The 22,224-nt window shown below is 34.5% G+C and overlaps 1 protein-coding gene across 1 annotated transcript in view; it reads left to right on the forward strand.

Moving 5' to 3' along the window:
- The window catches only part of LOC108358844 (integrin alpha-PS1-like), a 117,884-nt gene that overhangs the window by 71,496 nt on the left and 24,164 nt on the right, over nt 1-22,224 (forward strand). The window contains exons 2-4 of the mRNA XM_017610343.1: nt 2,812-2,832; nt 12,288-12,415; nt 13,967-13,990. Of these exons, the coding sequence (XP_017465832.1) occupies nt 2,812-2,832; nt 12,288-12,415; nt 13,967-13,990 (173 nt within the window). The remainder of the gene's footprint in view (nt 1-2,811; nt 2,833-12,287; nt 12,416-13,966; nt 13,991-22,224) is intronic.

A 22,224-nucleotide genomic window follows, 5' to 3' on the forward strand; every position in this document is an offset into this window, starting at 1 on the left:
CTCAGCGAAGCATGCACCGGAACCCAAATATGATTTATCAGTCTTATTCTAGTTAATCTACAAATTAAACTCTAATTTCTCTTTCCCTTCTGGCTCCTCCAGCTTAAAATGTTGAAGCGTTTACCGACCTAAGCATGATAATTTTCAATTATTTAAAATCAAAAGAATAAGTACGAGTATCTCTGCCATTAGAATAAAGGTTGAATAAACTTCAATGGCTTTAAGTTGATAAAACTCATAAATCTTGTCGCCTAACTAAAGACACAGTAATGGTATTCAGCAGACAAGCGCTCAAATTTGTAGAAAGAAAATTTACTTGCATACAAATAATAGTAAGACAATGCAGAGTGCATAGAGAAGTACCTTGTAGGACTACAAAACCGTGATTCCTAAGTGGTCTAGTTTTTAAACTATGCCGGATCTCCATTAGGCATTAAATGACAGAAAATTATAATGAAACATTTTGGCATAAAAACAGGGTTACTATGCCATTTTATAGTGATAGAAAATTGTTCGCCATTTTTGTAATTTCAATGCTTGGTGCAAATTTCGGATTCGTAATATTGTTTACAGCCGTACCTCTTTTTCGAAGGTATTGTTAAAATCCTCACACTTTGTAAAAGGTTTTCGACTACAGCATTAAAATTGTAGATCCGAGAATTCCCCTAGGGCGATGTCTCGGCCACAGCTTGACGAATGTTGGTCCTCCAGCGATCCAGAGTAGTCTTATCCACAAGAACCGTATCCTTTGTGTAGCTCCAGAAAAAAGTGTACCGGCTTCAATTCTCATGCTCTCGGTGGAAAGTTGACATGTCACCAGAGTGTCCAGATTAGCGATTTAGCGCCAATTTGGCGATTTTTTTTTTGAATATTTGCGCGTAAAAATTTGGGAAATCGCCTGTGGCGATTTTTGGCGATTTTTTCCCTTCAACTGAGTTTTTTGTGCGCTATCATGTAAATGCGTCGAAACACATGATAAGTACGTTATGAAGTTAGAGCTTTAATTTTGATGTGGCAACACTTTTTATTGTTATCGATTTTGATGTAGAATGTCGAACATTTGCCAATATTAAACCACCATATGTGACAACTCCCGCTGAATGTGGAATTTCCAATTTCATTAGTGGCAATAGCGGGTCTCGCTTTTATTTTATTTTTAGCGCCTAGCGCTTAAAAGCGGATTAATCAATTAGTATGGTTTATATTGAATTTATTAATTGCGCAGTCCTATTGGGAAATGTGTTAATACAAATATTTTTTTAAAGTACGAATATTTTTAAAGAAAATTGTTTGTACATCACTATCATATAAGTGATTTGTGTTATTTAATATTACCCTGAAGGCATTGTATTTGTTTCATGAATTTTATAAAAAAAAAATTGCGATTTTTGGCGGTTTTTATTTTTTTCAAAAATGACTTCTTTTTAAACAATCTGAACTCCCTGCATGCCACCCTCTTGTTGAAACCACTTATTTTCCAAATCATAATCTTCAATGGCAAAAAATAAGTCAGTTATCTTACGGTCATTGCTTTCCACCTGCCGTCTTTTCAATTATTTGAAGACTCAAGTATGGCAAATTTCCTTAATACCGTATCGACGGAATGAAAAATGTCGTTGCTGAAAAATAATCTGTTCGGCATCCACAGCCGGTGGTTCGGGAAATCAATCGAATATTTTCTACGCTGGACTTCATATATCTCACCTATACAGACTCTTTAATGTAATGATGGCGATTTATTGTATTAGGTTTTAATAACTTTAATCCATATTTCGCAAGTACTACATTATTAAATAAAAAACACGTTTAGTTTGACAGCTCAGTTTGCCGGTTGTGAAATTACAACCCAGTCATTTCAAAACCACAAATCGAAAACTGTTACAAACAACTTTTTATCGACACTTTTGATTTAAAAATCAGTAAGAAAGGCGAATTCATACGTTGTGATCTTAACGGATCAGCTGATTTCAGGGCGAATTGTGCTGATTGTCAAAATGATGTGTTTGTTGTACATTCTTTGTGTTCTGATTAGGACAAATTCATATGAGATGGTAGTGGCAATGAGAACAAAAATAACAAACACATCATTTTGACAATCAGTACAACCACCGCGAAAAGCTAAGTTTGCCGATAACAGCATCTCGTATAAATTCGCCTTGGTTCTCATTGTCATCGTGTTAGTGTAGTTTTTTGTTTTTGTGCGGTCGCTATCACCTTGTATGCATTCACCATATCAGTAAGCTTTCAAATAAGCGCATAATTTCCCTACAGGGAATTTTTAATTTTTAAGTCAAGCTAAATATTTATTTGTTCGTTGCACAATTGATTGCATGTATTTTGTTATTATTATTAAGTAAGCACGAAGATTTGTTAAATGCCGCAGGCGATCGGCACTTTTATCTATCCATCTATGTAATATTTACTATTTAGCTTTTTTATTTGCTTTACTGTTCTTTTTTTTCTTCTCTCTATGTGCTAGCTGATGGGCAACTGCCAGGTGGTGGTGTGATCGAGGCGTTGCTTGTGGGCCGCCAATTTTTATGTGGGCAAAATGATGCGGCGGTGGTGGCGGTGGCGGCGCTTTTAGTTATGTTTTTGTATGTACTCGTAGCTAGGCCTTAGCTTGAAGTTAGTGCGCTCGGCTGGTAATAAAGCCGCAAGCAAATCTTGCAGACAATAAATGTTAAGTGTCTTCCTACTTGCAACCGGCAAGCATAAAACAACAGCACAAACAAACGCAAAACAACAACAACAATAATAACAACAACATTAGCTATAACAAGCAGAGCGGTAAAATAACAATAGCTGCAGTCATAATAGCAATAAAAAATGGTGGTAAAAGCGCTGCGCAGCCAAGCATAGGCATACGTAGTACATACGTACATACTTACGAATAGCCAACATGCAACACAACAATGCTAATCTATGTTGCACGATTTACTGCCACTTTAGGTTAAATGCTACAAAATGCTACAACGGCAACTAGAACAACAACAACAACAACAGCCAGCTGCTGACTATGGCCCACTGCATGATTTAGCACATTCCGGCCGGCAATAAGCGGCTATTAGCGGCGTTAACGGCTTGACTGCTGGCAAATGAATGTATTGTTCACATAAGTGAGTTTACTTTTGCATAGATGAGCTGCCACGTCCGCCTCCTACACAGATTTGTCTACATTTACTTAGCTCGCGATTATCCTGGCTGTTGCTTTCAAGCCAAATGGAATTTGGTGCTTTTGCAATCATATTTCGGTTATGGATAGCCAGATATTTTCCCCTTTTCACTAGTTTCCTCTCTCTGTCTCTCTCTGAAAAAGAAGTGGCATTTGGCTTATTGGTTTGATTTGCTTACTCCTTTGCTTGCTTTGCGTTTTATGACCCTCGCATTTGTTTTTGTAGCCTAAGCGCGTATACGAACTCCGCTACGTTTTCGATTGGGCATCTATGCGCTTGCCTTTGCCGGAATTTAATGGCGTCAAAAAATGCAAGTACCCAGTACGTGCAAGACGGTATTTGTTTGTTCTCGAATCACTTTGTTTTTTTTTTGCTTTCCGCTTCGTGTGGTTATTTTTTCTTTCTTGCGTGCATTCCTCCTCGTTCGCCCCCACGACATTGCATTAACTTGTTCCTTGCAAGACACCGCGTTGCTTTTGTTTTTATTATTCGCATACCCTGCGCCAATCTCGCTCTGATTTTGTGCTTTTCCGTTTCATGCAAAGGCGACGTTTTGTTTGCCTTAACCAGCAGCATTTATTTACCTAGTAGGCTTTTGTGCAAAACCTACATTACTCATACGACCCCCTGTCCCCCATAGCGCTTCCTTTTTGGGCGTGCGCTACACTCCCACGCTGCGCCGTACAGTGGGGAAAATGAAGATGGTCATGAACAAATCAGTCTACGGGTCTCAATTTTTATGCAATTTTAATTTTCTGTTTTTTTTTTTTTTATAAAAGCTTTATCCGGTATTTTCTTAATTTCAAAATCGGGAACCGGTTTTTTCAAATTGCAATTTTTCGAATAACTCGAAACCCGGTTTTTGGAAAAAATACGAATATTCGAACACCTTAGTATTTATGTGTTGGATTTTAAGACCTTTGGCATAGTGTGGCTAAATAATGATTTAATATGTAGATAATTACTTTTCTAGCTTTCTAGCAAAAACTCCGTTTTTAATAAATTCTTAGGAAACTTTAATATTTTTTTATAACCAAATACTGAAATTATTAATGACGTGTCCTTTTACTTTTTACAGTACAATTGATATAAATATGTGTATTTTTCAGAACAATAATCCTTGTTTTAAGAAAACCAAAAAAAAAAAAAAAAAATTTATTGTAAAATAAAAAATGAAATCCTTTTTCAAAAAAATCGGCTCCCACTGATTGATATGAAATCTCATCAGCTTTCAGCAACAAAACAAATGAAGACCTGTAGACTGATTTCTCCACATCCACCTTCATTTTGCCCACTATGCGCACGTCTCGTGTAAGGCTGCGGCGTGAAGTCTAGAATCAACTTAAATTGCCTGCTCATATGGCGTCATTTATTGCAAATAAGTTTTCAATTTTTATGTACTTAAATATTTAGGTGCGTTTTGTAGAGCTTCCTTCCTTCCCATTAAATATCGTCATCTCTTTCCTATTTGTTTCTAGCTGAATAACTTCAGTGCACGTTGGTGTATTTCATTACGACAGTACACTGCAGTCCTCTTCATTATTCCTTCTTGTCTAAGCATATCATCATTTAGACATTTATTTGTATTCCACCCACAATATGTTTGTTATTTTACATAATTAGCATTGACCCGTTAACTGTCAGCACTTCATTATGCTCATTTTCACTATGTATGAGTTTACTGTGCCCTACTTTTTTTCCTATAATTCACAGCGAAATGTAACTAATCCCATAAATAAACATACATACTTATACGTTCATACCTATGTATGCTTATATTCACCCAACTCGCTTACTGCCGCTTTACTCGGCCAAATGGTAATCTCAAACGTTTGAGTTAAAATCTTACTGTCACTCACTACCCGCGCCACTGCTGTGTCATTGGAGACGCCTTCTGTTTTGTTATGTTTGAGAAGCTGCGCTATCAGCTGACAGGCGACCTTTGAGGTGACGTTGTACAGTAAAACATAAACGTGTTTTGTGTTAATAGCTTCGCGTATTTAGACCAAAAGAGATAAAAGCCGAAAGATAAGCTGACATGAGATATGCGGTCGCTTGCGAAATAGTTTACGAAACGACGTCAAAATGAGATCACTCGAAGAAGCTAAAAACGCAATTTGTTTTTTGTTATAATTTGTGCAATGCTGGCAGTGTAAACTTAGTAATTTTTTGATATTACATACTACAATGCTGTTAAAGCTTAACGACCTTCAATAGCTATCTCCATATTCTTTCATTTGCTCTATAATCGCTTAAGCGACTTTGCCCGACTTCTCAAATGCACGTCAGTCCGGTTTGCTTTTCCGTGGGCAAATTTACTAAAATGATGAAAACTTATCAATAATATTTTCGTTAAGTCATGGGGCTTGTCTGCTCATTTCACACGTCGGATGTGCAAAAGTCATTAGGCCCATATTGATTTATGGTATTAGACGGATTCATAAAAAATGGATATATCAAAAAGTTAGAGGGTGAGCAGAGAATAGCATGTCTAGTTAAGATTCTAAACGTATATCTGACTGAATTAGCTACAAAGGACTTGGAGTGACTGTTTAGTACAGCAACTTGCGACAGCAGGCAGTAACCTCCGACTATTTCTCTGGGTCAACTTTGAAAAGGGACCGAAGGTAGTAATGGAGCAAGACCGGCTGAAGAAGGAACTTTATTCCGTTTGCTACAAGCCTTTGTAGCTATGTTGACTAACTCACTGGGTGCCCGAACTCAAGGCGATAGAGAGAACGATCTGGCAGATGCGATGGCTAAAATTGGGCAAGCTTTTCTCATGGAAAAAAGTACCGTTCTCAACTTTTTTAAAGGTACTGAATATAGCTACGGAATCACTAGCAAAATCCTTTTATTATAACCTCACTCCCATGGTTAGTATGTAAATTATTTTTAAACTTATTTGCCATTGGCGTTTGGTACATTATGACCTACCTACCTTGTGCTGCATCTATTTCCTAACCGAAGAATATTCCGCACTTTGCCAGTACGATCAGTGCCCCAGTATCGGATGGCTTCGGTACTCCCAGTAGCACCAGTGTCTTACGATTAAGATCTGAAAAATTACACCTCCATACATTTTCCAACACCGGCCACCCGGAATTGGTCCATTTGAGGTCTTATCGATAGTCCAAGCTAACCTAAGTCCTAGTTCACTTGGTCTTTTTCACACATAAGAAACCATCCTCTTCTGCTGCTACCACAAACGGGGATGAGAGCTGAAGTATCTATTTCTCAAAAAGTCCGCGTCGGTGTGTGAAGGATAGTTTGAGAGTATCTTAATCCTGACTGTTCAAAAAAAATTTAACTCCTTTGAAAAGAACAATGATTTTTAGCTGATATTAGCTCCAAATCAAAAACGTATAAAAGAATAAAAGAAATGAGATAATTTTAATTAGTCAAATCGCAAAGTTCTATTAAGTCCTAAATAATAAAAATTTATTATTTGTTTGAAGAATCAAATCATGAATACAATTTATTTTTGGTTTGATTCCAAGATCAAATAAGAAATTAATTTTTTTTGTGATTTGTTTCGTCAACCGAAAAAAAAAATATATTTATTTGCAATTTGATTTGTCAAGCGAATCAATTTGATTCGTGACTGTCCAACTTAAAAATACTTTTTTTTATGTAAGGCTAGCACGAATTAACATTTTTTTTTCAATGCAAATCTAATCACAAATAAGTTTTATTTTTCCGACGAATCAAATGACAACTAAATTTTATTTTTTTTATCTGTCCAACCAATCAAATAACTAGTAAGATTTGTTTCTTATTTGTCCAACGAATCAAATGACAACTAAATTTTATTTTTTATTTGGCCGATGAATCAATTCAAAAATCAAATAGATTTCTTAATTTAAAGTGGATTTGAAATCAAAAAGGATTTTAGATCACGCAAACCTGGTTATGGCTCGCCTCATACTGCCGTCTATATTCGTTTTGTGTTTATTATATTCTTGTATTGGCGTTTTTTTTTGTTCGCAGGCTTAAAGTATTTCGGAAATATGTATGTATAGAAGAAAAAGAATAAAAATTAAAAAAAAAACTCAATACACCCCCTTTTCCATACATAAATGTTGAGCTCATTTCCCAATTTAAACGAATAATATCTGACATATTTTCTTTATCGGCATACCCAAAATTTTCCACCAACACTAAGTACCACTTAAGTGTCACTCATATTTATTACATTAGCAATAATTTCCACTTAAAGAAAACACCAAAAGAGTTGGAAATATAAATGTTGAAGATTTTAAACAGAAAATAAAAGCAAAAATGCACTAAAACTTCAAAAGCAGCTGTTAAATCGCTTATATCCAAATTACTAATACATTCAACTCCCCTTCCAAAAATGTACTTTTGCACTTGAGCCATGAATTATGCTGATTACCATAAATACATAAAACATGCACCACAGCACTTCACAATTTAACAGAATGCAGAAACCACAAACAAGCGAAGTGAGCATTTATGGCCCGGCCCGCTCCCGCCAGCGAAGGCAAACAAGTAAAGTGCCGCAGCGCTAATGGGTGAAGGGGGAAAAATCGGAGTGCTGCTGGAGTGGGAAATGGAGAAGTAAGCCGCAGAGTTATGCAGTTATTGCACTTACCTTGCTTGGTTTTTATGTTTTTTTTTTGTTTCTTCCTTTCTTTCTTCTTATTGTCAAGAGACCCCAAAACCAATTTGTAACGATTGCCATTCATAATTTTTAATTGCCTTTTCAGCCACTTGAAAGCATCAAAATAACAAATTCGTTTATTGGACGGCTGCAACGTCGACAGCGGCAGCGTTGAAATTAATATTTATGCACTTTTTTCATAAGTATACCTACTTACATACATATGTATGTATGTCTATTAGGGTGGTCATTAAAAATATTAACATCTAAATATTTTATTTGGCGCATCCGCGAAAATTTCAAAATTTTAAAAAATTGGTTGGGGTTGCGGGGTTCGGAGAATTTTTTTTTTTTTTAACATAGAAATTCGACAAAATTTTCTACGTACAAAATAAAGACACACGCCGAAAATTGCTAAATTTTAAACAAATTTTGTAAGGGGCGCTAGCAGGGTTTATAGAAATTTATTTTTATTTTTTTTGTCCCAAAAAATTCGAAAAAATGTTGGCTTAAAATCTGTTAAATTTGTCATATTATTGAAGGCTACCCATACAAATTTATAAGCATACTGAATTCTAGTTGGTCAAAGTAAAAATTTTTTTAAGAATTCTTGCTATTTAAAAAGTTTGAATTTTTTCAAATTCTTGTAGATGTCTTTATTTTGCATGTAGAACAAAAAAAGGTGTGCCGAATGATGTTGATATTTTCAAAACCACCCTAAAGTATGCATAGGCAGATATATTTTTTAATAGAGAGTGGGGTTATTGCCACCGTATTTAACCACAATTCCCTGTCACTTAAGTGGTGAACTGTCAAAATTAGCTTTACAGGCAAAAACTGTTCGAAACAAATGAAACTACTTTTACTACAAAAATTTATAAAAAAAAAGTAGTTCACTTTGTAAAAAACTAGGTGCTTCCTTCTATTTAATTTTACCTTTCCATTTATAACGCCGAAATGTTAATTTCTATTGCAAACAAAAGTTTGACGCCTCAACGCAGACAGACACATAAGAAATTATAGAGCCCAACCTATCGGCCATTGACTGCAGCGAGGCAACACTATAGTAAATGAACATTAAAAGTAATAAGAAAATCGCTTGTCAGATAACTACTGTCAATTGCTATATACATATGTACCTACAATTGTATTTGTTGTATGTATGGAGATATATGTATCTACCTCTGCAACCACTTAGCCGTCCGGCCTTGCCTTATAAAGTGTAATTTTTTAATGTACACCAAAAAGTTGTACCGAAATCTTAATTGAAAACTGCAGCCGCTCCTTATCAGCTTACAACTATCTATCAGTCAAATGCATGCGTAAGAGTGTGTTGCACTATACACTGAAAAAAACTAGGCAGTACTAAGGCCGCCTAGTGGAAAACTAGCAATTTACCGCACGATTGAAACAGTTGACTGTGCGCTGTTATAGTTATGTATGTATACAGTTTCACATTTACCTATGTCTTGTTATTGTTCGTCATGTAACGCCTCACATATTTGTCTTATATGTATGTATGTATGTATTTATTACTACACTTGCATTAATTTATCTACATAACTTGTCTACTATCAGGTGTCCGCTGTGTTATTCTGTTCATTCACCTGACACATTGCTGCGATAAAAGTAAAATGAATCAACTATTTACACTTCAATACGCCGGCAATGAGTATTATTGTCACCAGTACAACGATATCTGTATATGAATGAGATTAAATTTCTTGTTGAAAAATAAACTTGTTTCGACTATATTTTGTGTCCAATTCAGCCGGAGTATGATACTTAAGTATTTGCCTACATATACATATATATGTATATACTTAGAATTGAATTAATTTTGTTATTTGATTACTTAGCATGCATTTTTATTATTTTATTATTTTTTTACAGATATAGGTATAGATAGATTAGGTATTCACCTGTGTGTGCATATGCAGATCATTTCATTAACACAACATTAACACGTTTCGGTTAATCAGCTTAGTTGGTTATCAGTAGTGAACATCTTTTATGAACCAATTTGATTATCGTTCTTTTCTTCTGTAGTGTATTCTTAATTAAAGCTCTTCAATGAAAATCAAATGATTAGTTAATATGGCTTTGGTGCCGACTAAAATGGTATTTGAATATTTGAAAAAGATGCTTATCGCTTTTTTCTGTGACTTGACAAACAATGGAATTTTTGGTTTGTCACAGTAGGATTATGATTTTATAATAAACATTTTGGTTTAATAGTTATAACATTGTAGTGGCGTGAAGATGGTAAAAAAACAACAACCGAGATCTGAGGCCATGAAGTAGTATTCAAATGTACATACATAGACAAACTGCAGCCTTAGTTTTGTTCTATCACGTAATTGTATCTTTCTTATAATTTTTATTGATTTGTTATAAAACACATTTTAATTTTTGGTACTTCATTTGTTCAAGGTTGAGCCCCTTAACCCAAAAAAGTTCATATGTAGGCGTCCTTTTAACCCACGTTTTTTGAAAGTGTCCTGGTAGTCCTATTTACAAAGACTACCCATAACCAAATTATTCCACAAAAATGTTCCTAAAAAAATTTAACTAAGGGCCACCAAACAAACGAAAGCTGTACGTCCTATGCCAAGGTGNGTCACAGTAGGATTATGATTTTATAATAAACATTTTGGTTTAATAGTTATAACATTGTAGTGGCGTGAAGATGGTAAAAAAACAACAACCGAGATCTGAGGCCATGAAGTAGTATTCAAATGTACATACATAGACAAACTGCAGCCTTAGTTTTGTTCTATCACGTAATTGTATCTTTCTTATAATTTTTATTGATTTGTTATAAAACACATTTTAATTTTTGGTACTTCATTTGTTCAAGGTTGAGCCCCTTAACCCAAAAAAGTTCATATGTAGGCGTCCTTTTAACCCACGTTTTTTGAAAGTGTCCTGGTAGTCCTATTTACAAAGACTACCCATAACCAAATTATTCCACAAAAATGTTCCTAAAAAAATTTAACTAAGGGCCACCAAACAAACGAAAGCTGTACGTCCTATGCCAAGGTGCCAAAATGTTCGAAAAAGAGAAATGTCGAAATCAATTATACCTTGTTGAATATGCCTTGATCTAAATTCAAGGCTTAAAGCTGAACATATCACACAAACTTTAAAGTTCTTGAGGTGATCTCGACCCAAATTTGACTGGTAGTTAAATATGAGCTATTGGAATGCTAAAGCAACAGACGGGGAATGAAGGATTGCACACTGCGCATTCTTTCATATGTAGTTCTAGTCAGGTGACCAGCCTCTAATGAATTCGTCGGTAAAGAAAAAACGTATCGATCCTCAGAAAACAGTAGCAAAAGAGGTGCTGCGCGTTCCTATTGATTTGGTCAAAAGTAAGTTCCGGGTACTGGATAGAAATACTTTATAGGTACAGAACCACTTTAATAGGCTTCTTTTTAATATACTGTCAGAAGACCTTGTCCAGCCAAAAATCCCTGCGGAATGTTTCATAAACGGTGTGGCTGATTACGAGCTACTCGGAAGACATATGTGTCTTCTATCTTTACAGTTGATTTGATGATGGAATACGGGGAAGGTACAATTTGAGAGTAACCTTTCGTTTACTATCTAATAAGGAGACAGTTGAAATATAGGACAAATAAGGAGGTATAAAATATAATACATCTGCCAGGAGTGACATAAAAAACGTCTCACTCTAACCAACCAACAGTCTCGAAAGTTATGAAGCCTCCATCATAAACCCACACAAATCTGTTCTGAAACCGTTCCTAGGAAGTTATTGTAGAAACAAACCAGTCGACCTTGGTAGGGTATTGCTTGGAGATTTTGACGAGCTCAAAAGTCTGAGTATAACGCTCAATAAGAGGCTCAGTTGGGATTCTCAACTTTTTGATCGAACATGGTGTATGAAACGAATATCCATAGATGCGCTTTGATTCGCTGTCCGATTTTGTGGCGTTAAAAACCACGGAAAGAAACCGTCTAAATACGTCTCAATAAAAATAAAAAGCGCAATATCTCACGGGCCCGAGGTTGATGAGAAAATCTTCAAATAGGAATGAGAATATATCCGGTATATGTGTTTTGTATGAACTTCAATTCAAATATATTACCGGCTAAAATTTTAGCCATACACAAATTTGGTCGCAAAAAATAAAATTTGGGACTTTTCAAAATAATAAAAATTTATAAGTAAGGGCCCTATTAGAGGTGCCATAACCATAACACCATAGCCATAACTTTGTCAAATACTTCAGAGCTGCTTATGGTTATAGCGAATAACCAAAACGCAATATATACCTTGGGATATTGTGATGGCTACGGCGTTATTTATTTAGAGAGCTAACTATAAGTTTGATCAGAACAGACAATTTCTATGATTATGACTAAAGTATTACGAACTAAAGTAAGCTAAATATTTAACAATATCATAAATTACCAAATTTTTAATACAGATTTTATCTTCTCTTCTCTATTTGCAGGCTACTAGTTGGTGCTCCTTTAGACAAAAATCTCCAGCCGGGTACAAATCAAACGGGTGCACTATATCGATGTCCGATTACACAGACCCTCAATGATTGTGAACAAATCATAACCGATGGACGAAGATGTAAGTTTTAAGGCCCATAAAGGTGGTCAAATTTTTCAAGACAAAAAAAAAAAAAAATAAAATCTCACACAAATTTTTTAAGCATTCATTTATTTTAATGCTTCGTAGATATTTCCTTCAGTTAGAATTTATTACTAAATTTATCTAAAAAAATTAAACAAAAAAGTTAATTTTTAAACAAAAAAATACTTAGATAGCTTTAATTACTTGTGGCCTATATAAATTCTTTAATGCTTTAATTCATCATTCTTCTACTTGGTGAAGGTTTTCGTGTTTCTTTTGTACTATCGCATAGTCAAGTGTTTTGTCACATTTTTGAAAAACCAAAACATTCTAAAATTTAGTGTGTACATTTAGTTAAAAATGGTGTAATGAAATGAAAATTTTCGAATTCTTTTTATTTTTTTATGACAAAGAAACTATTCCTTAAAGAATTTTATAATTATAATAATACGTGGAGAATAGAAATGTAAATAATTTCATTTTTTTCCGTAATTAAAGAAATTTATGTAAGTCCTCTAATTTGAAAATGAAATTTGTAGTTAGCAAATTGGATGCTAATTAACATAAATAACAGAATTTAACGAGAATTTTGCAGTGAATAATACCTGTGCTGATTAGATACTTATTTACGAACTGTGTATCATTTATTTTTTAATTGCATAACTGAAATTCGAAAATTTTGTTTGTACAGTAAACAGCCCAAAATTGTGACTAAAAAAATTTATAAAAACAAAATAATTTATTAATACTAAGAAAAAAGCCTCTTAATATTTTTATCGCTTAGATTATACATGTACATACCTGTATGCCATATATAAGGGATGTTCTTATTTTCAAATAATTTTTAGTTTTCACAAAAGCAATTTGGGTAAAAAATTTTTTTCGTTGAAATGTCTACGACAGTTTGAATCGAATTCTTTTATTTCCAATTTGTTTACCTTTTTTATCGAATATTTTGATGTAAGCTGTTATATTGGTGAGATAGGGATATATAAAAACAAATCAAAAACGTAATATTAAATTTTCAATTAAAAAATCGTTGAAACCGGCATGCAGGGTCGAGAAAAATATTTCTTGTACAATTTATTTTTTACTTACTTTCTAAATTTAAATACTCAAAAAAGGTTTTTCGTTAAAGTAATGTTGAAAGGCGCTAAAATATTACTCCAAAGTTGGGATAAAGAATTTTCCGTGCACAAAAAATTAAATTCGTGCGCATAAAATAAGAACACCCCTAATGTATATATTACATTTATTGGCATACCGATTCAAGTACATAATTTATGAAATAAATCTCCTTTATTGTATACATTTTACCGCCCTAATTTTCCCTTTTACCTACCTTTTAAACCCAATATGAAATTTATAAAATTTTTATTTTTTCTCTTTTTTATTTTCTTCCCCTTTTATACCGAAATCAATTTATAAAATATCCAAACATATTCCACATAATCGGTGCTCCATGGATTCCTTAAAATTGTAAAATATGAAACAAATATCAACTATTTCTTAAACAACTTCAACGAAAAAAATTTGCTTCTTTTGTAGCGCCTGAAGGAGTTTATGAACCTAGTAAGTGGTATGGGTGCTTTACTTGTTTATCAATTCCTAACCGATTTTTTTTTGTTCTTGTTGCTGCATTTTTTCGTTGTTATTTTCACTTTGAAATTTCTCACATAATTTTGTTCTAAGTTTTGAACATTTTGCATTTGGTAAATAACACAAGAAATCATGCATTTAATTAAAAAAACAAAAAATTAAAAAAATAACAAACAATAATATGTAACATTTCAAAAACATACATATAGCATATTTTACATACATTTTTATACATAGCTGCTATATCGTAACAAGCAAGTAAAACTGCACTAACCACAAGCAACCTATCTTAAGAGAAAATTTGCTGTACAGAAATCTAAAATATCTCTAATTTAACGTAATCTTAGTTGCCTCACTTTCACAAACAAATTTAACATAAATCTTAAGTATTTGTTAGTGATTTTCGCAAATATTTTAGCGTCACTCGTAAGTATTGAACATTGATGAAACGACTTTATCGTAACTGGAGACTTATCGATTATAATACATATATCTCTTTATGTGAAACTCAAGCGCTCGATATTTCACACTGGACTTTCTGTTAGTTAAAATAGATCCGCTCTCAATAACAGCTCGCTCGCTGGTTACACTGTGACGGCCCGGAGAAATATTTAAGATTTATTTCACCACACCTACCACACAGCTTATTCGAATCTTCAAAATCTGAATCAGACTACAAGATATTCGATCAAGTTTACTAATGTCACAGAATCGAGTAGAACCCTTGCGCTCATATGGCTAAAAAGGGGTGATCCATCTAGACCGGCGATGGGCACTGCCTTGCCCGCAGGCAAAGCTCTTTTAAGTTTTATATATATTTTGTATAGGCGCGTGTAGAGTAAAAGCTCTCTCTGCTCTTTTTATTTTAAATAAAACACTTAAAACATAACTGTATATCGGAATCTGTATTAAATATTACCTGAAATAACAATCTATGACATTTACTTTTTAAAAATAATTGCATTCAAATGTTGGCTGCGAGTACGCCGTAGGTGGTCCATTCGTAAGGTCCAATTTTCAATTACTCTTTCCAGCAATTGGCGAGGAATGTTGGCCTCCAAGTTTTGAATCAAAGCTGACTTATCGACGTAGACTTTAAACTTCACATAACCTCAAAGAAAAAATCCAGAGGTGTGATATCACATGATAACTTGCTGCAACTAAAAGTTGCCGACATCACGGGCTTCAATTTCATGGTGCTGTAGGGCTCGCCATTGACGCACATGTTCTATCTGTGGCCGATATTTGAATGAAATTATTTTTAAAAAGTAAATGCCAGAGATTGTTCTTTCGAGTGATAATAAAGATTCAGACATCCAGTTCGATTTGGCGAATCTGCGAGTTATTCATTCTTCGAGCGATACCAAAACGAATGTCATATATAGTTGCTTCTCACTTCAACTTGTGAGAATAGGTATTTCAGATGTTTTGATTTAGTGCTCAAATTCCCTTCCCGGATCATTCATATGAGTAGGCTTCATTGTTTCTCGAAACGACAGAGCTTCCAGGGACCAATTATAGATTGATGATGTGCCTCCGAAAATATTGTTGGCTTCGTCAATATTATTGAACATAAATACATATGTATATTAGAGGTATACGCCGCCGAGGCACGCCGCCGCCGCCGCCGTTTTTCGTCATTCCTCACGCGCCGCCGCCGAGTTACGAAAATATCGGCGCGGCGGCGTTTGGCGCCTAAGAAATTTTGTATAAAACTTGCATGTTGTATGCATATTGAAATACATCGTTTGAAGGAACCTAATACTACTCGTATAAGAATACAATTTTACGAAATGAAAATAACATTTTTAAAGGAGTTTTTTTGCATAATTTGNGAATACAATTTTACGAAATGAAAATAAAATTTTTAAAGGAGTTTTTTTGCATAATTTGCGCCACTGAATATGACCTCCTTTATTTTTGCAAAAAGAGCGTAACTCAGGAAAACATAGGTTACCTTTTTTTCGATCGAAAGCGTTTATTAAAGTTAAATTAGGGTCAAATACTGGTAATCTAACGATTTTTTCCGCAGTAGACAATTATTTTCAATACTACAACAATACTACTTTTTTATACACATATTACAACAACAAGAAAGTCATAACACATCAAAAATTCAACGCCAATATCTCAGAAAGCAGTTTTAACAGAAGCATCTAGCAAGACAAGTTGATTTTCATGTGATTTTTTTTTTAAATATGTTAAACAGACTTTTAATAAAAAGCAAACACTTTTTTTTTTTAATTTTTACAATCGTGGATTATTTTATTCTGCGTACGTATACAAGTACTAGGTGGCTCTGTGAAAATTACGTTAGCATTACTTAGTGGTGGTAAAGCCCCAGGACGGTTTTGCTCCCCCTCTTTAGTAAAAATTACTATTATTTTTCATTACATTCGGTTCTCCTTAGAAAAATTTGTCGCTCAATAATTGACTGGAAATTTTAACCATCTATAAGCCATTTTTTAAACAGTGGGTCATAAAGGCCCGTTCTGGTTCGAGTTGATGGGTTAAACTTTTGGAAAAAAGTAGACCAACCTTGTTTTCGATATGTAATCCGCAAAAAATCGTAAGAACTCCATAATTTAACATAACAGTTGAGAAGTTTATTGCAAACATTTATATATAGCGACATTTAAATAGTACATACGATCTGTAGAGAGCATAGAGGACCATGTGTATAGGTATGAATATACCTCAGATCTTCTTCTGTTCGCCCATCCATCAGCGCCAGACACTCAACATTTTAATTCAAGTAGAAAGTAACGTAATTTAAATTTAAAGCTAATTCAATAAATTAATTAAATAGAATTATAATCTGAATTGGCATGGCGAATGCCTAACGCGGACGAAATGATGTGATAAGATTAGTAGCCTCATGGCTCTTTGAAATCTAACTTATGGGCAGTAGCGCCGGCGTTTCCAGCCGCCGCCGCCGATTCATTTTGAAGTTACCCACGCCGCCGCCGCAAAGCCTGTCGGCGTAAACCTCTAATGTATATACATTTGTATATTGAGTCACACCCGACTTAAATTCCACATAAGAACATGACTGTCTACAACGAACGCGCTTTTATAAGAGCGAGATAATGTTAATAATAATGTAAATGTTAAACTTAATGTTAATGTTTATTTTAATGTTAATCTTATTATTATTAATGTTAATGTTAATGTTAATGTTAATGTTAATGTTAATGTTAATGTTAATGTTAATGTTAATTTTAGTGTTAATGTTAATGTTAATGTTAATGTTAATGTTAATGTTAATGTTCATGTTCATGTTAATATCAATGTCAATGTTAATAGTGTTAAAAAAATATGCACCATTTTTAGTTTTTTATTCAAAAAATATCTACCATTTTTAGTTTTATTTTTGGTGCTTGCACATGAACAAAATAGAAGAAAAAATTAACGATGTTGTACATTAAATTTCTCACTTTTTGCTGCATATGCATTATAATCTTGTTACACCGCCTCTCCTTGCGGCGATTTACGCACAAACATGTGCATATGGGTTATTCTTATTACGCTTGTACAGCTCACACATAAATTTCACACTTAATGTATGCGACCATATGACCTCCAGAACACGCATTGTGGCACTCCTTCGTCGATGGCTGTGGCAACAGAGAGCCAACAGCAGGCTCTGACAATGCAATGAGTGAATGCTGCTGCTGCTGCCATACAACAACATGGTTCATTCTTCTTCGCCAAATCTTTGCTATGCTTTGTATGGACTGCGTGCATGCGGATCCAGAAATCGACTATGTAAGGCGTACGCTACACGGTAACTCGTTAAGCGTCAGCCCGTCTTGTGAACATTTCTTCGTTCTTTTCGTTTCGTTTTTTTTTTGTTGTTTGCTTTTTTGGTGTTTTGCCGCTGCTCTTGATCGCAAAATGATTCAGCGCCACTTCAGACGCATTTTTATGTACTCCAGTGCCCATTAGCCGTTTCATTGGTTCCACATTTTTTCTTTGTATCTCTGTTTATGTATTTTCACTGTTGCTGCTTTGCGCCTTTTACTTTTTTATTGCCGCGTCGCATTTCAATGCGTTTTCGAGTAAATGATCGTCTTCTTATTTTAGAAACATCATAACTTATGTTGTCGCTGGATGTCTGCCTGTTCAAGCTGCACTCTCCCTGGCTGTCCGTCTTTCAGCACCTACCAAAACGCCTTCAGCCTCCTTCCCATGCCCACTTACTGTTGAGCTCCTAGTACATTGTCAGTCAGTGCATACACGCTCCACTCACGATGCAGTCACTCAACCACGCAAGTGACAACAGCATTCTTGCCACCACGTTCATATATATATACATATAGACGCATAATGGCAACCCAATTTCAGTGCTGCTCTTCATTGCCATGCTTTTGGATTATGGTGTCAGCGTCTGCAGGCGCATCTAGCACGAGTACAAAGGCACTACTATTCTTTGCTTTCGCTTCAGTTTCTTTTCCATATGTCGATATTTGTTATTAGTATTTTTATTTTTTTTATGGTTTTTGGCCTTTAGCTGGAGTCTCTGTTTTTTTTGTTGTAGTTTTGTGAGACGCAGCACATTGTTCGGGATTTTTGCGTGGATTAATGTCGCCACAGCGTTCCGTTTCGCAACTTAAAAATTACGATTTTAGTGGGTTGGGCCGATTCTCTTCTTTATTTTCATTTTCAGCAAATCGTAAAACCTTTCCGTGGGCTTTGTCTGTCTGTTCTTAATTCTTGTTGCCTAGCAATCAACATTGCTGTTTTGATTTTATTTTTTTTATTTTTTTCTGGGATTTTGGGCGGTTTGCTGTCGCTTTCAATTTCATTGCGCTTTTCTCGCCGGGATACGCTCGAGCGCTTTTGGGTTGGTTTGATTTTATTTTTTTTTTCATCTCGGTCTGGTATTTCATGCATATTTGACGCGCTTAATCCAATTCATGGCTCATTTAATTATAGGCATTTGCGTTCGAAAACAACATTTTCGCCAATACTGTCGTAGTTCACGCGCGCGCGCCATTTAGGGTGTCGTCATCGATGATAATGCTATTCTTAAATGGTGAATTATGTGCTGACTTTTAAATCGTGATACATAAATTAAGGCATCTTAAATTCATAGTCAATAATTTGAGACTATTAGAAGGCAATTTAATTATTCATATTAGGAGAAAAAATTGATAAAGTTAAATAAAATTTAAGTAAAATTTAAAAAATATATATATGCATTAGGTTGCATCACCAAAAAAATTGCAGGTTTTCAACCAGGATTATAAAATATATCACCTTTTAAGACTACCGCCAAAATATTTTGGAAAGATATTAAGATTTACATGAGCTAGCCTGATTTGAAAATACCTCAAAAAATCTCATTATTTTGATTCCGTTGATCATTTTTTAAATCTTAACATTTTTGAGAAATATGTTGGCGGAAGTTTTAAAATAAAATAACTTTAAATATTTCCAAAACAAAGTACCGACTTTTTTATGGAGAGTGATACACCCTAATGTGCATATATACATGCAAATAATACCTCTTTGTGAATCTGTTTATATTATATATGTTTATTTCCCGACCCCTTTAAAATTCTTATGACATTCGTAAGTGAAGCAATTTAGAGAAAACCATGTTCCAGGTTCTGTATGGATAAGATATTCATACTCCAACGTACTCTTTCACCTAAGGCACGGTAACAATCGTATCCAGAGCAATGAGTTTCCTGCTGCAGGCCACAAACCTTCACTTCATCTTCACTGAAAGTCCCATCTTGATAAAATGGTATCTACATATATGAATTTGCCATTAAGACACCTAAGGACCGTTCCTATACTCTTCTGGAAGGCATTATAAATCCTTTTGTGATTCGAAATAGCGTGGTAACTTGGTAATGCATCCACCTTGATACTGATGGATCAAAAAAATGTTGTGGACAATATGGGATCTATTGTGTCATACGTTTTACGGAAGTACCACCTCTCTCTCGTTACCTTAGAAACCGGCATGACCCGGTACTCATCACAGGGTAACATTGATTCACAGTTTTCTACAGTTCTTGGTGCCAATTTGCATGCGTCTGGAGATTTTAATAAAGCCAAAATGCCCAAAGTACCATAGCCCGTCTCAGATCACAAGTCTTCCGAAAGGTTTACCGATCCGCTGGTTTCGAGATAAATACTTTCAGGGCTGGAGCGTCTGTGCCCATTCGAACGATATGACCAAGCCAGGGGAGACGCTGTATTTTAATTCGCTGCACTATGTCCAAGTCATCGTAAGGCTCATACAGCTCACGTCCCATCGCCCACTAACGAATACCACAAGAGGGTTGAGGGGGTATCCCCTGCCAAACTCTCCCTTGCCATCTTCGTCCAATACTGTCAACAACGTTCTAGATAATTAGGAATGGATTCTACGTCCACTCCATTCCGTCTAGCCGCAGAGTGCATGGAGTCAAAAGTAGCATTGTGAAACGCCACCAACAACATCAGTAAAGACTCCCAATGTGTACTCCCCAGCTTCCAAACTCTCTGCAGTCTTTGTTATATTATGTGAGTCTAAGAAATTATGATGTTTTTCTGGAATGCTGGTTCGTCTAACCACAACGTAATATAAAATAATGTCAAAATCGCATTTCACAAAATTAGTTAAAATTTTTCGAAGTTTGAGAGGCTATATAGACAGTGTGTCTATAGACTTGGACATTTTTTGGGTTACTTAAAAGACCATTCTGGCAACTCTCTTTCAACTCCCCACAGTTTCTTCGAAAAACAAACGTTTCTCGTAAGACAATTGCCAATTGTGGCAGCTATCCTGAAAGTTTTTTTTTTTTCATTCGAAAAACTTATTTGAAAATCTGCTACCGAGGAGGGGTTTGCGTATTTCTGTTTGTCTTTTAGCATAAAGTTTTCTAAAAACTAAATTAATATATATTAATATACATATATATATGTAAATATATATTTTTCTTTAAAAAAAAAAATATGTTTCTAAAATTAAAAAAAAAAAATTTTTTTGTTCTTAAAAGAATGAAAACTAAAAACTAAAGAATAAATACAAAAAAAAAAATTAGTTTCTAAAACTTAAGTGGCTTTTAAAAATATGTTTCTTTCTAAAACAAAATCAAAGAATTAAAAGAAAATAAGATTATAGATAAGAGAAAAATAATAAAAAAAAGAAACAAAATAAGTTGCTAAAATTTGTATTTAATTACACCAAATTTGCTTCTCTTTTTAAAATAATATAATCTAAAAATTGAAAGAAAATTAAATAAAAAATATATATAAAAATAAATAAAATAAGTTCCTAAAAATTAGATGATATAAAAAAAATATTTTTGAAACAATAAAATCTAAAAATCTAAAGAATAAAAAATAAATCAATAAATCAAAATACATATATAAAAATTTAAATAAAAAAGAAAAATTTAAATTAAATTTACCAGGAAAAAAATAAAAAATTTCGCTCGTTCGGCCTCATATCTCTCGAATGGCACGCCAGTATTTTGCTCACTTGACCATTGCGACTGTTGGAGCAGCGCGCGCAAAATACAACTGCTTTCTGACAAAAGAGCTTTTTAGCATGAAAGATGGCAATAGAATAACAAATATTATTTTGCCTACCGTCTTTCAATTGTCTTACAAAAGGCCTTCGACTATCCTCATTTTCGTTGTTGGTGTTTCCGACAGGGTGCGAGTATGGATGTAGTGTGGAACGATTTTCTTTCATCCAACAGTGATGTTTGTTATCTCTGCTAGAATTTCCCTGTTAGTCTTTATCCCTGAAAATGGGTTGCAGATTTCGATCAGATCATTCACCACATCTTCACTCAAATCCGAGGGTGAGAACTGGGCCTACAATGCCTAAAACAATGCTCAAGAGAATCTATTCACGTGTGGCTCGAACGTAATTCGAAAAGTTTGCAGAAATTCAAACCACAAAATAACGATTACTAGGGCTTTTTCCTTTTAATAAGAAATAGGCAATTCCCGCGGTATTACTGGATACAGCTGTCTGTAGGATCATGTGTTGGAATCAAAATAAAATAAAAGTGTTCACAATTCCCACGACCAGAAGTTAAGGCTAAAACCTCTCGAGCTTCCAAAATCAAGTAATTATATTATATGCCATTGCATACATGTCACACCGCCTCTGGGTAGCTGGGGGTCATATTCCGAAATTGCCTTTCACTTAACGCTGTCAAAAATTCTTTAGCGCGCAGACATGCATACTTACA

This window comes from Rhagoletis zephyria, unplaced genomic scaffold, assembly GCF_001687245.7.
Source record: "Rhagoletis zephyria isolate East Lansing unplaced genomic scaffold, Rhagoletis_zephyria_1.1 Rzeph_scaffold_00304, whole genome shotgun sequence".
NCBI classification, from domain to species: Eukaryota; Metazoa; Arthropoda; class Insecta; order Diptera; family Tephritidae; genus Rhagoletis; species Rhagoletis zephyria.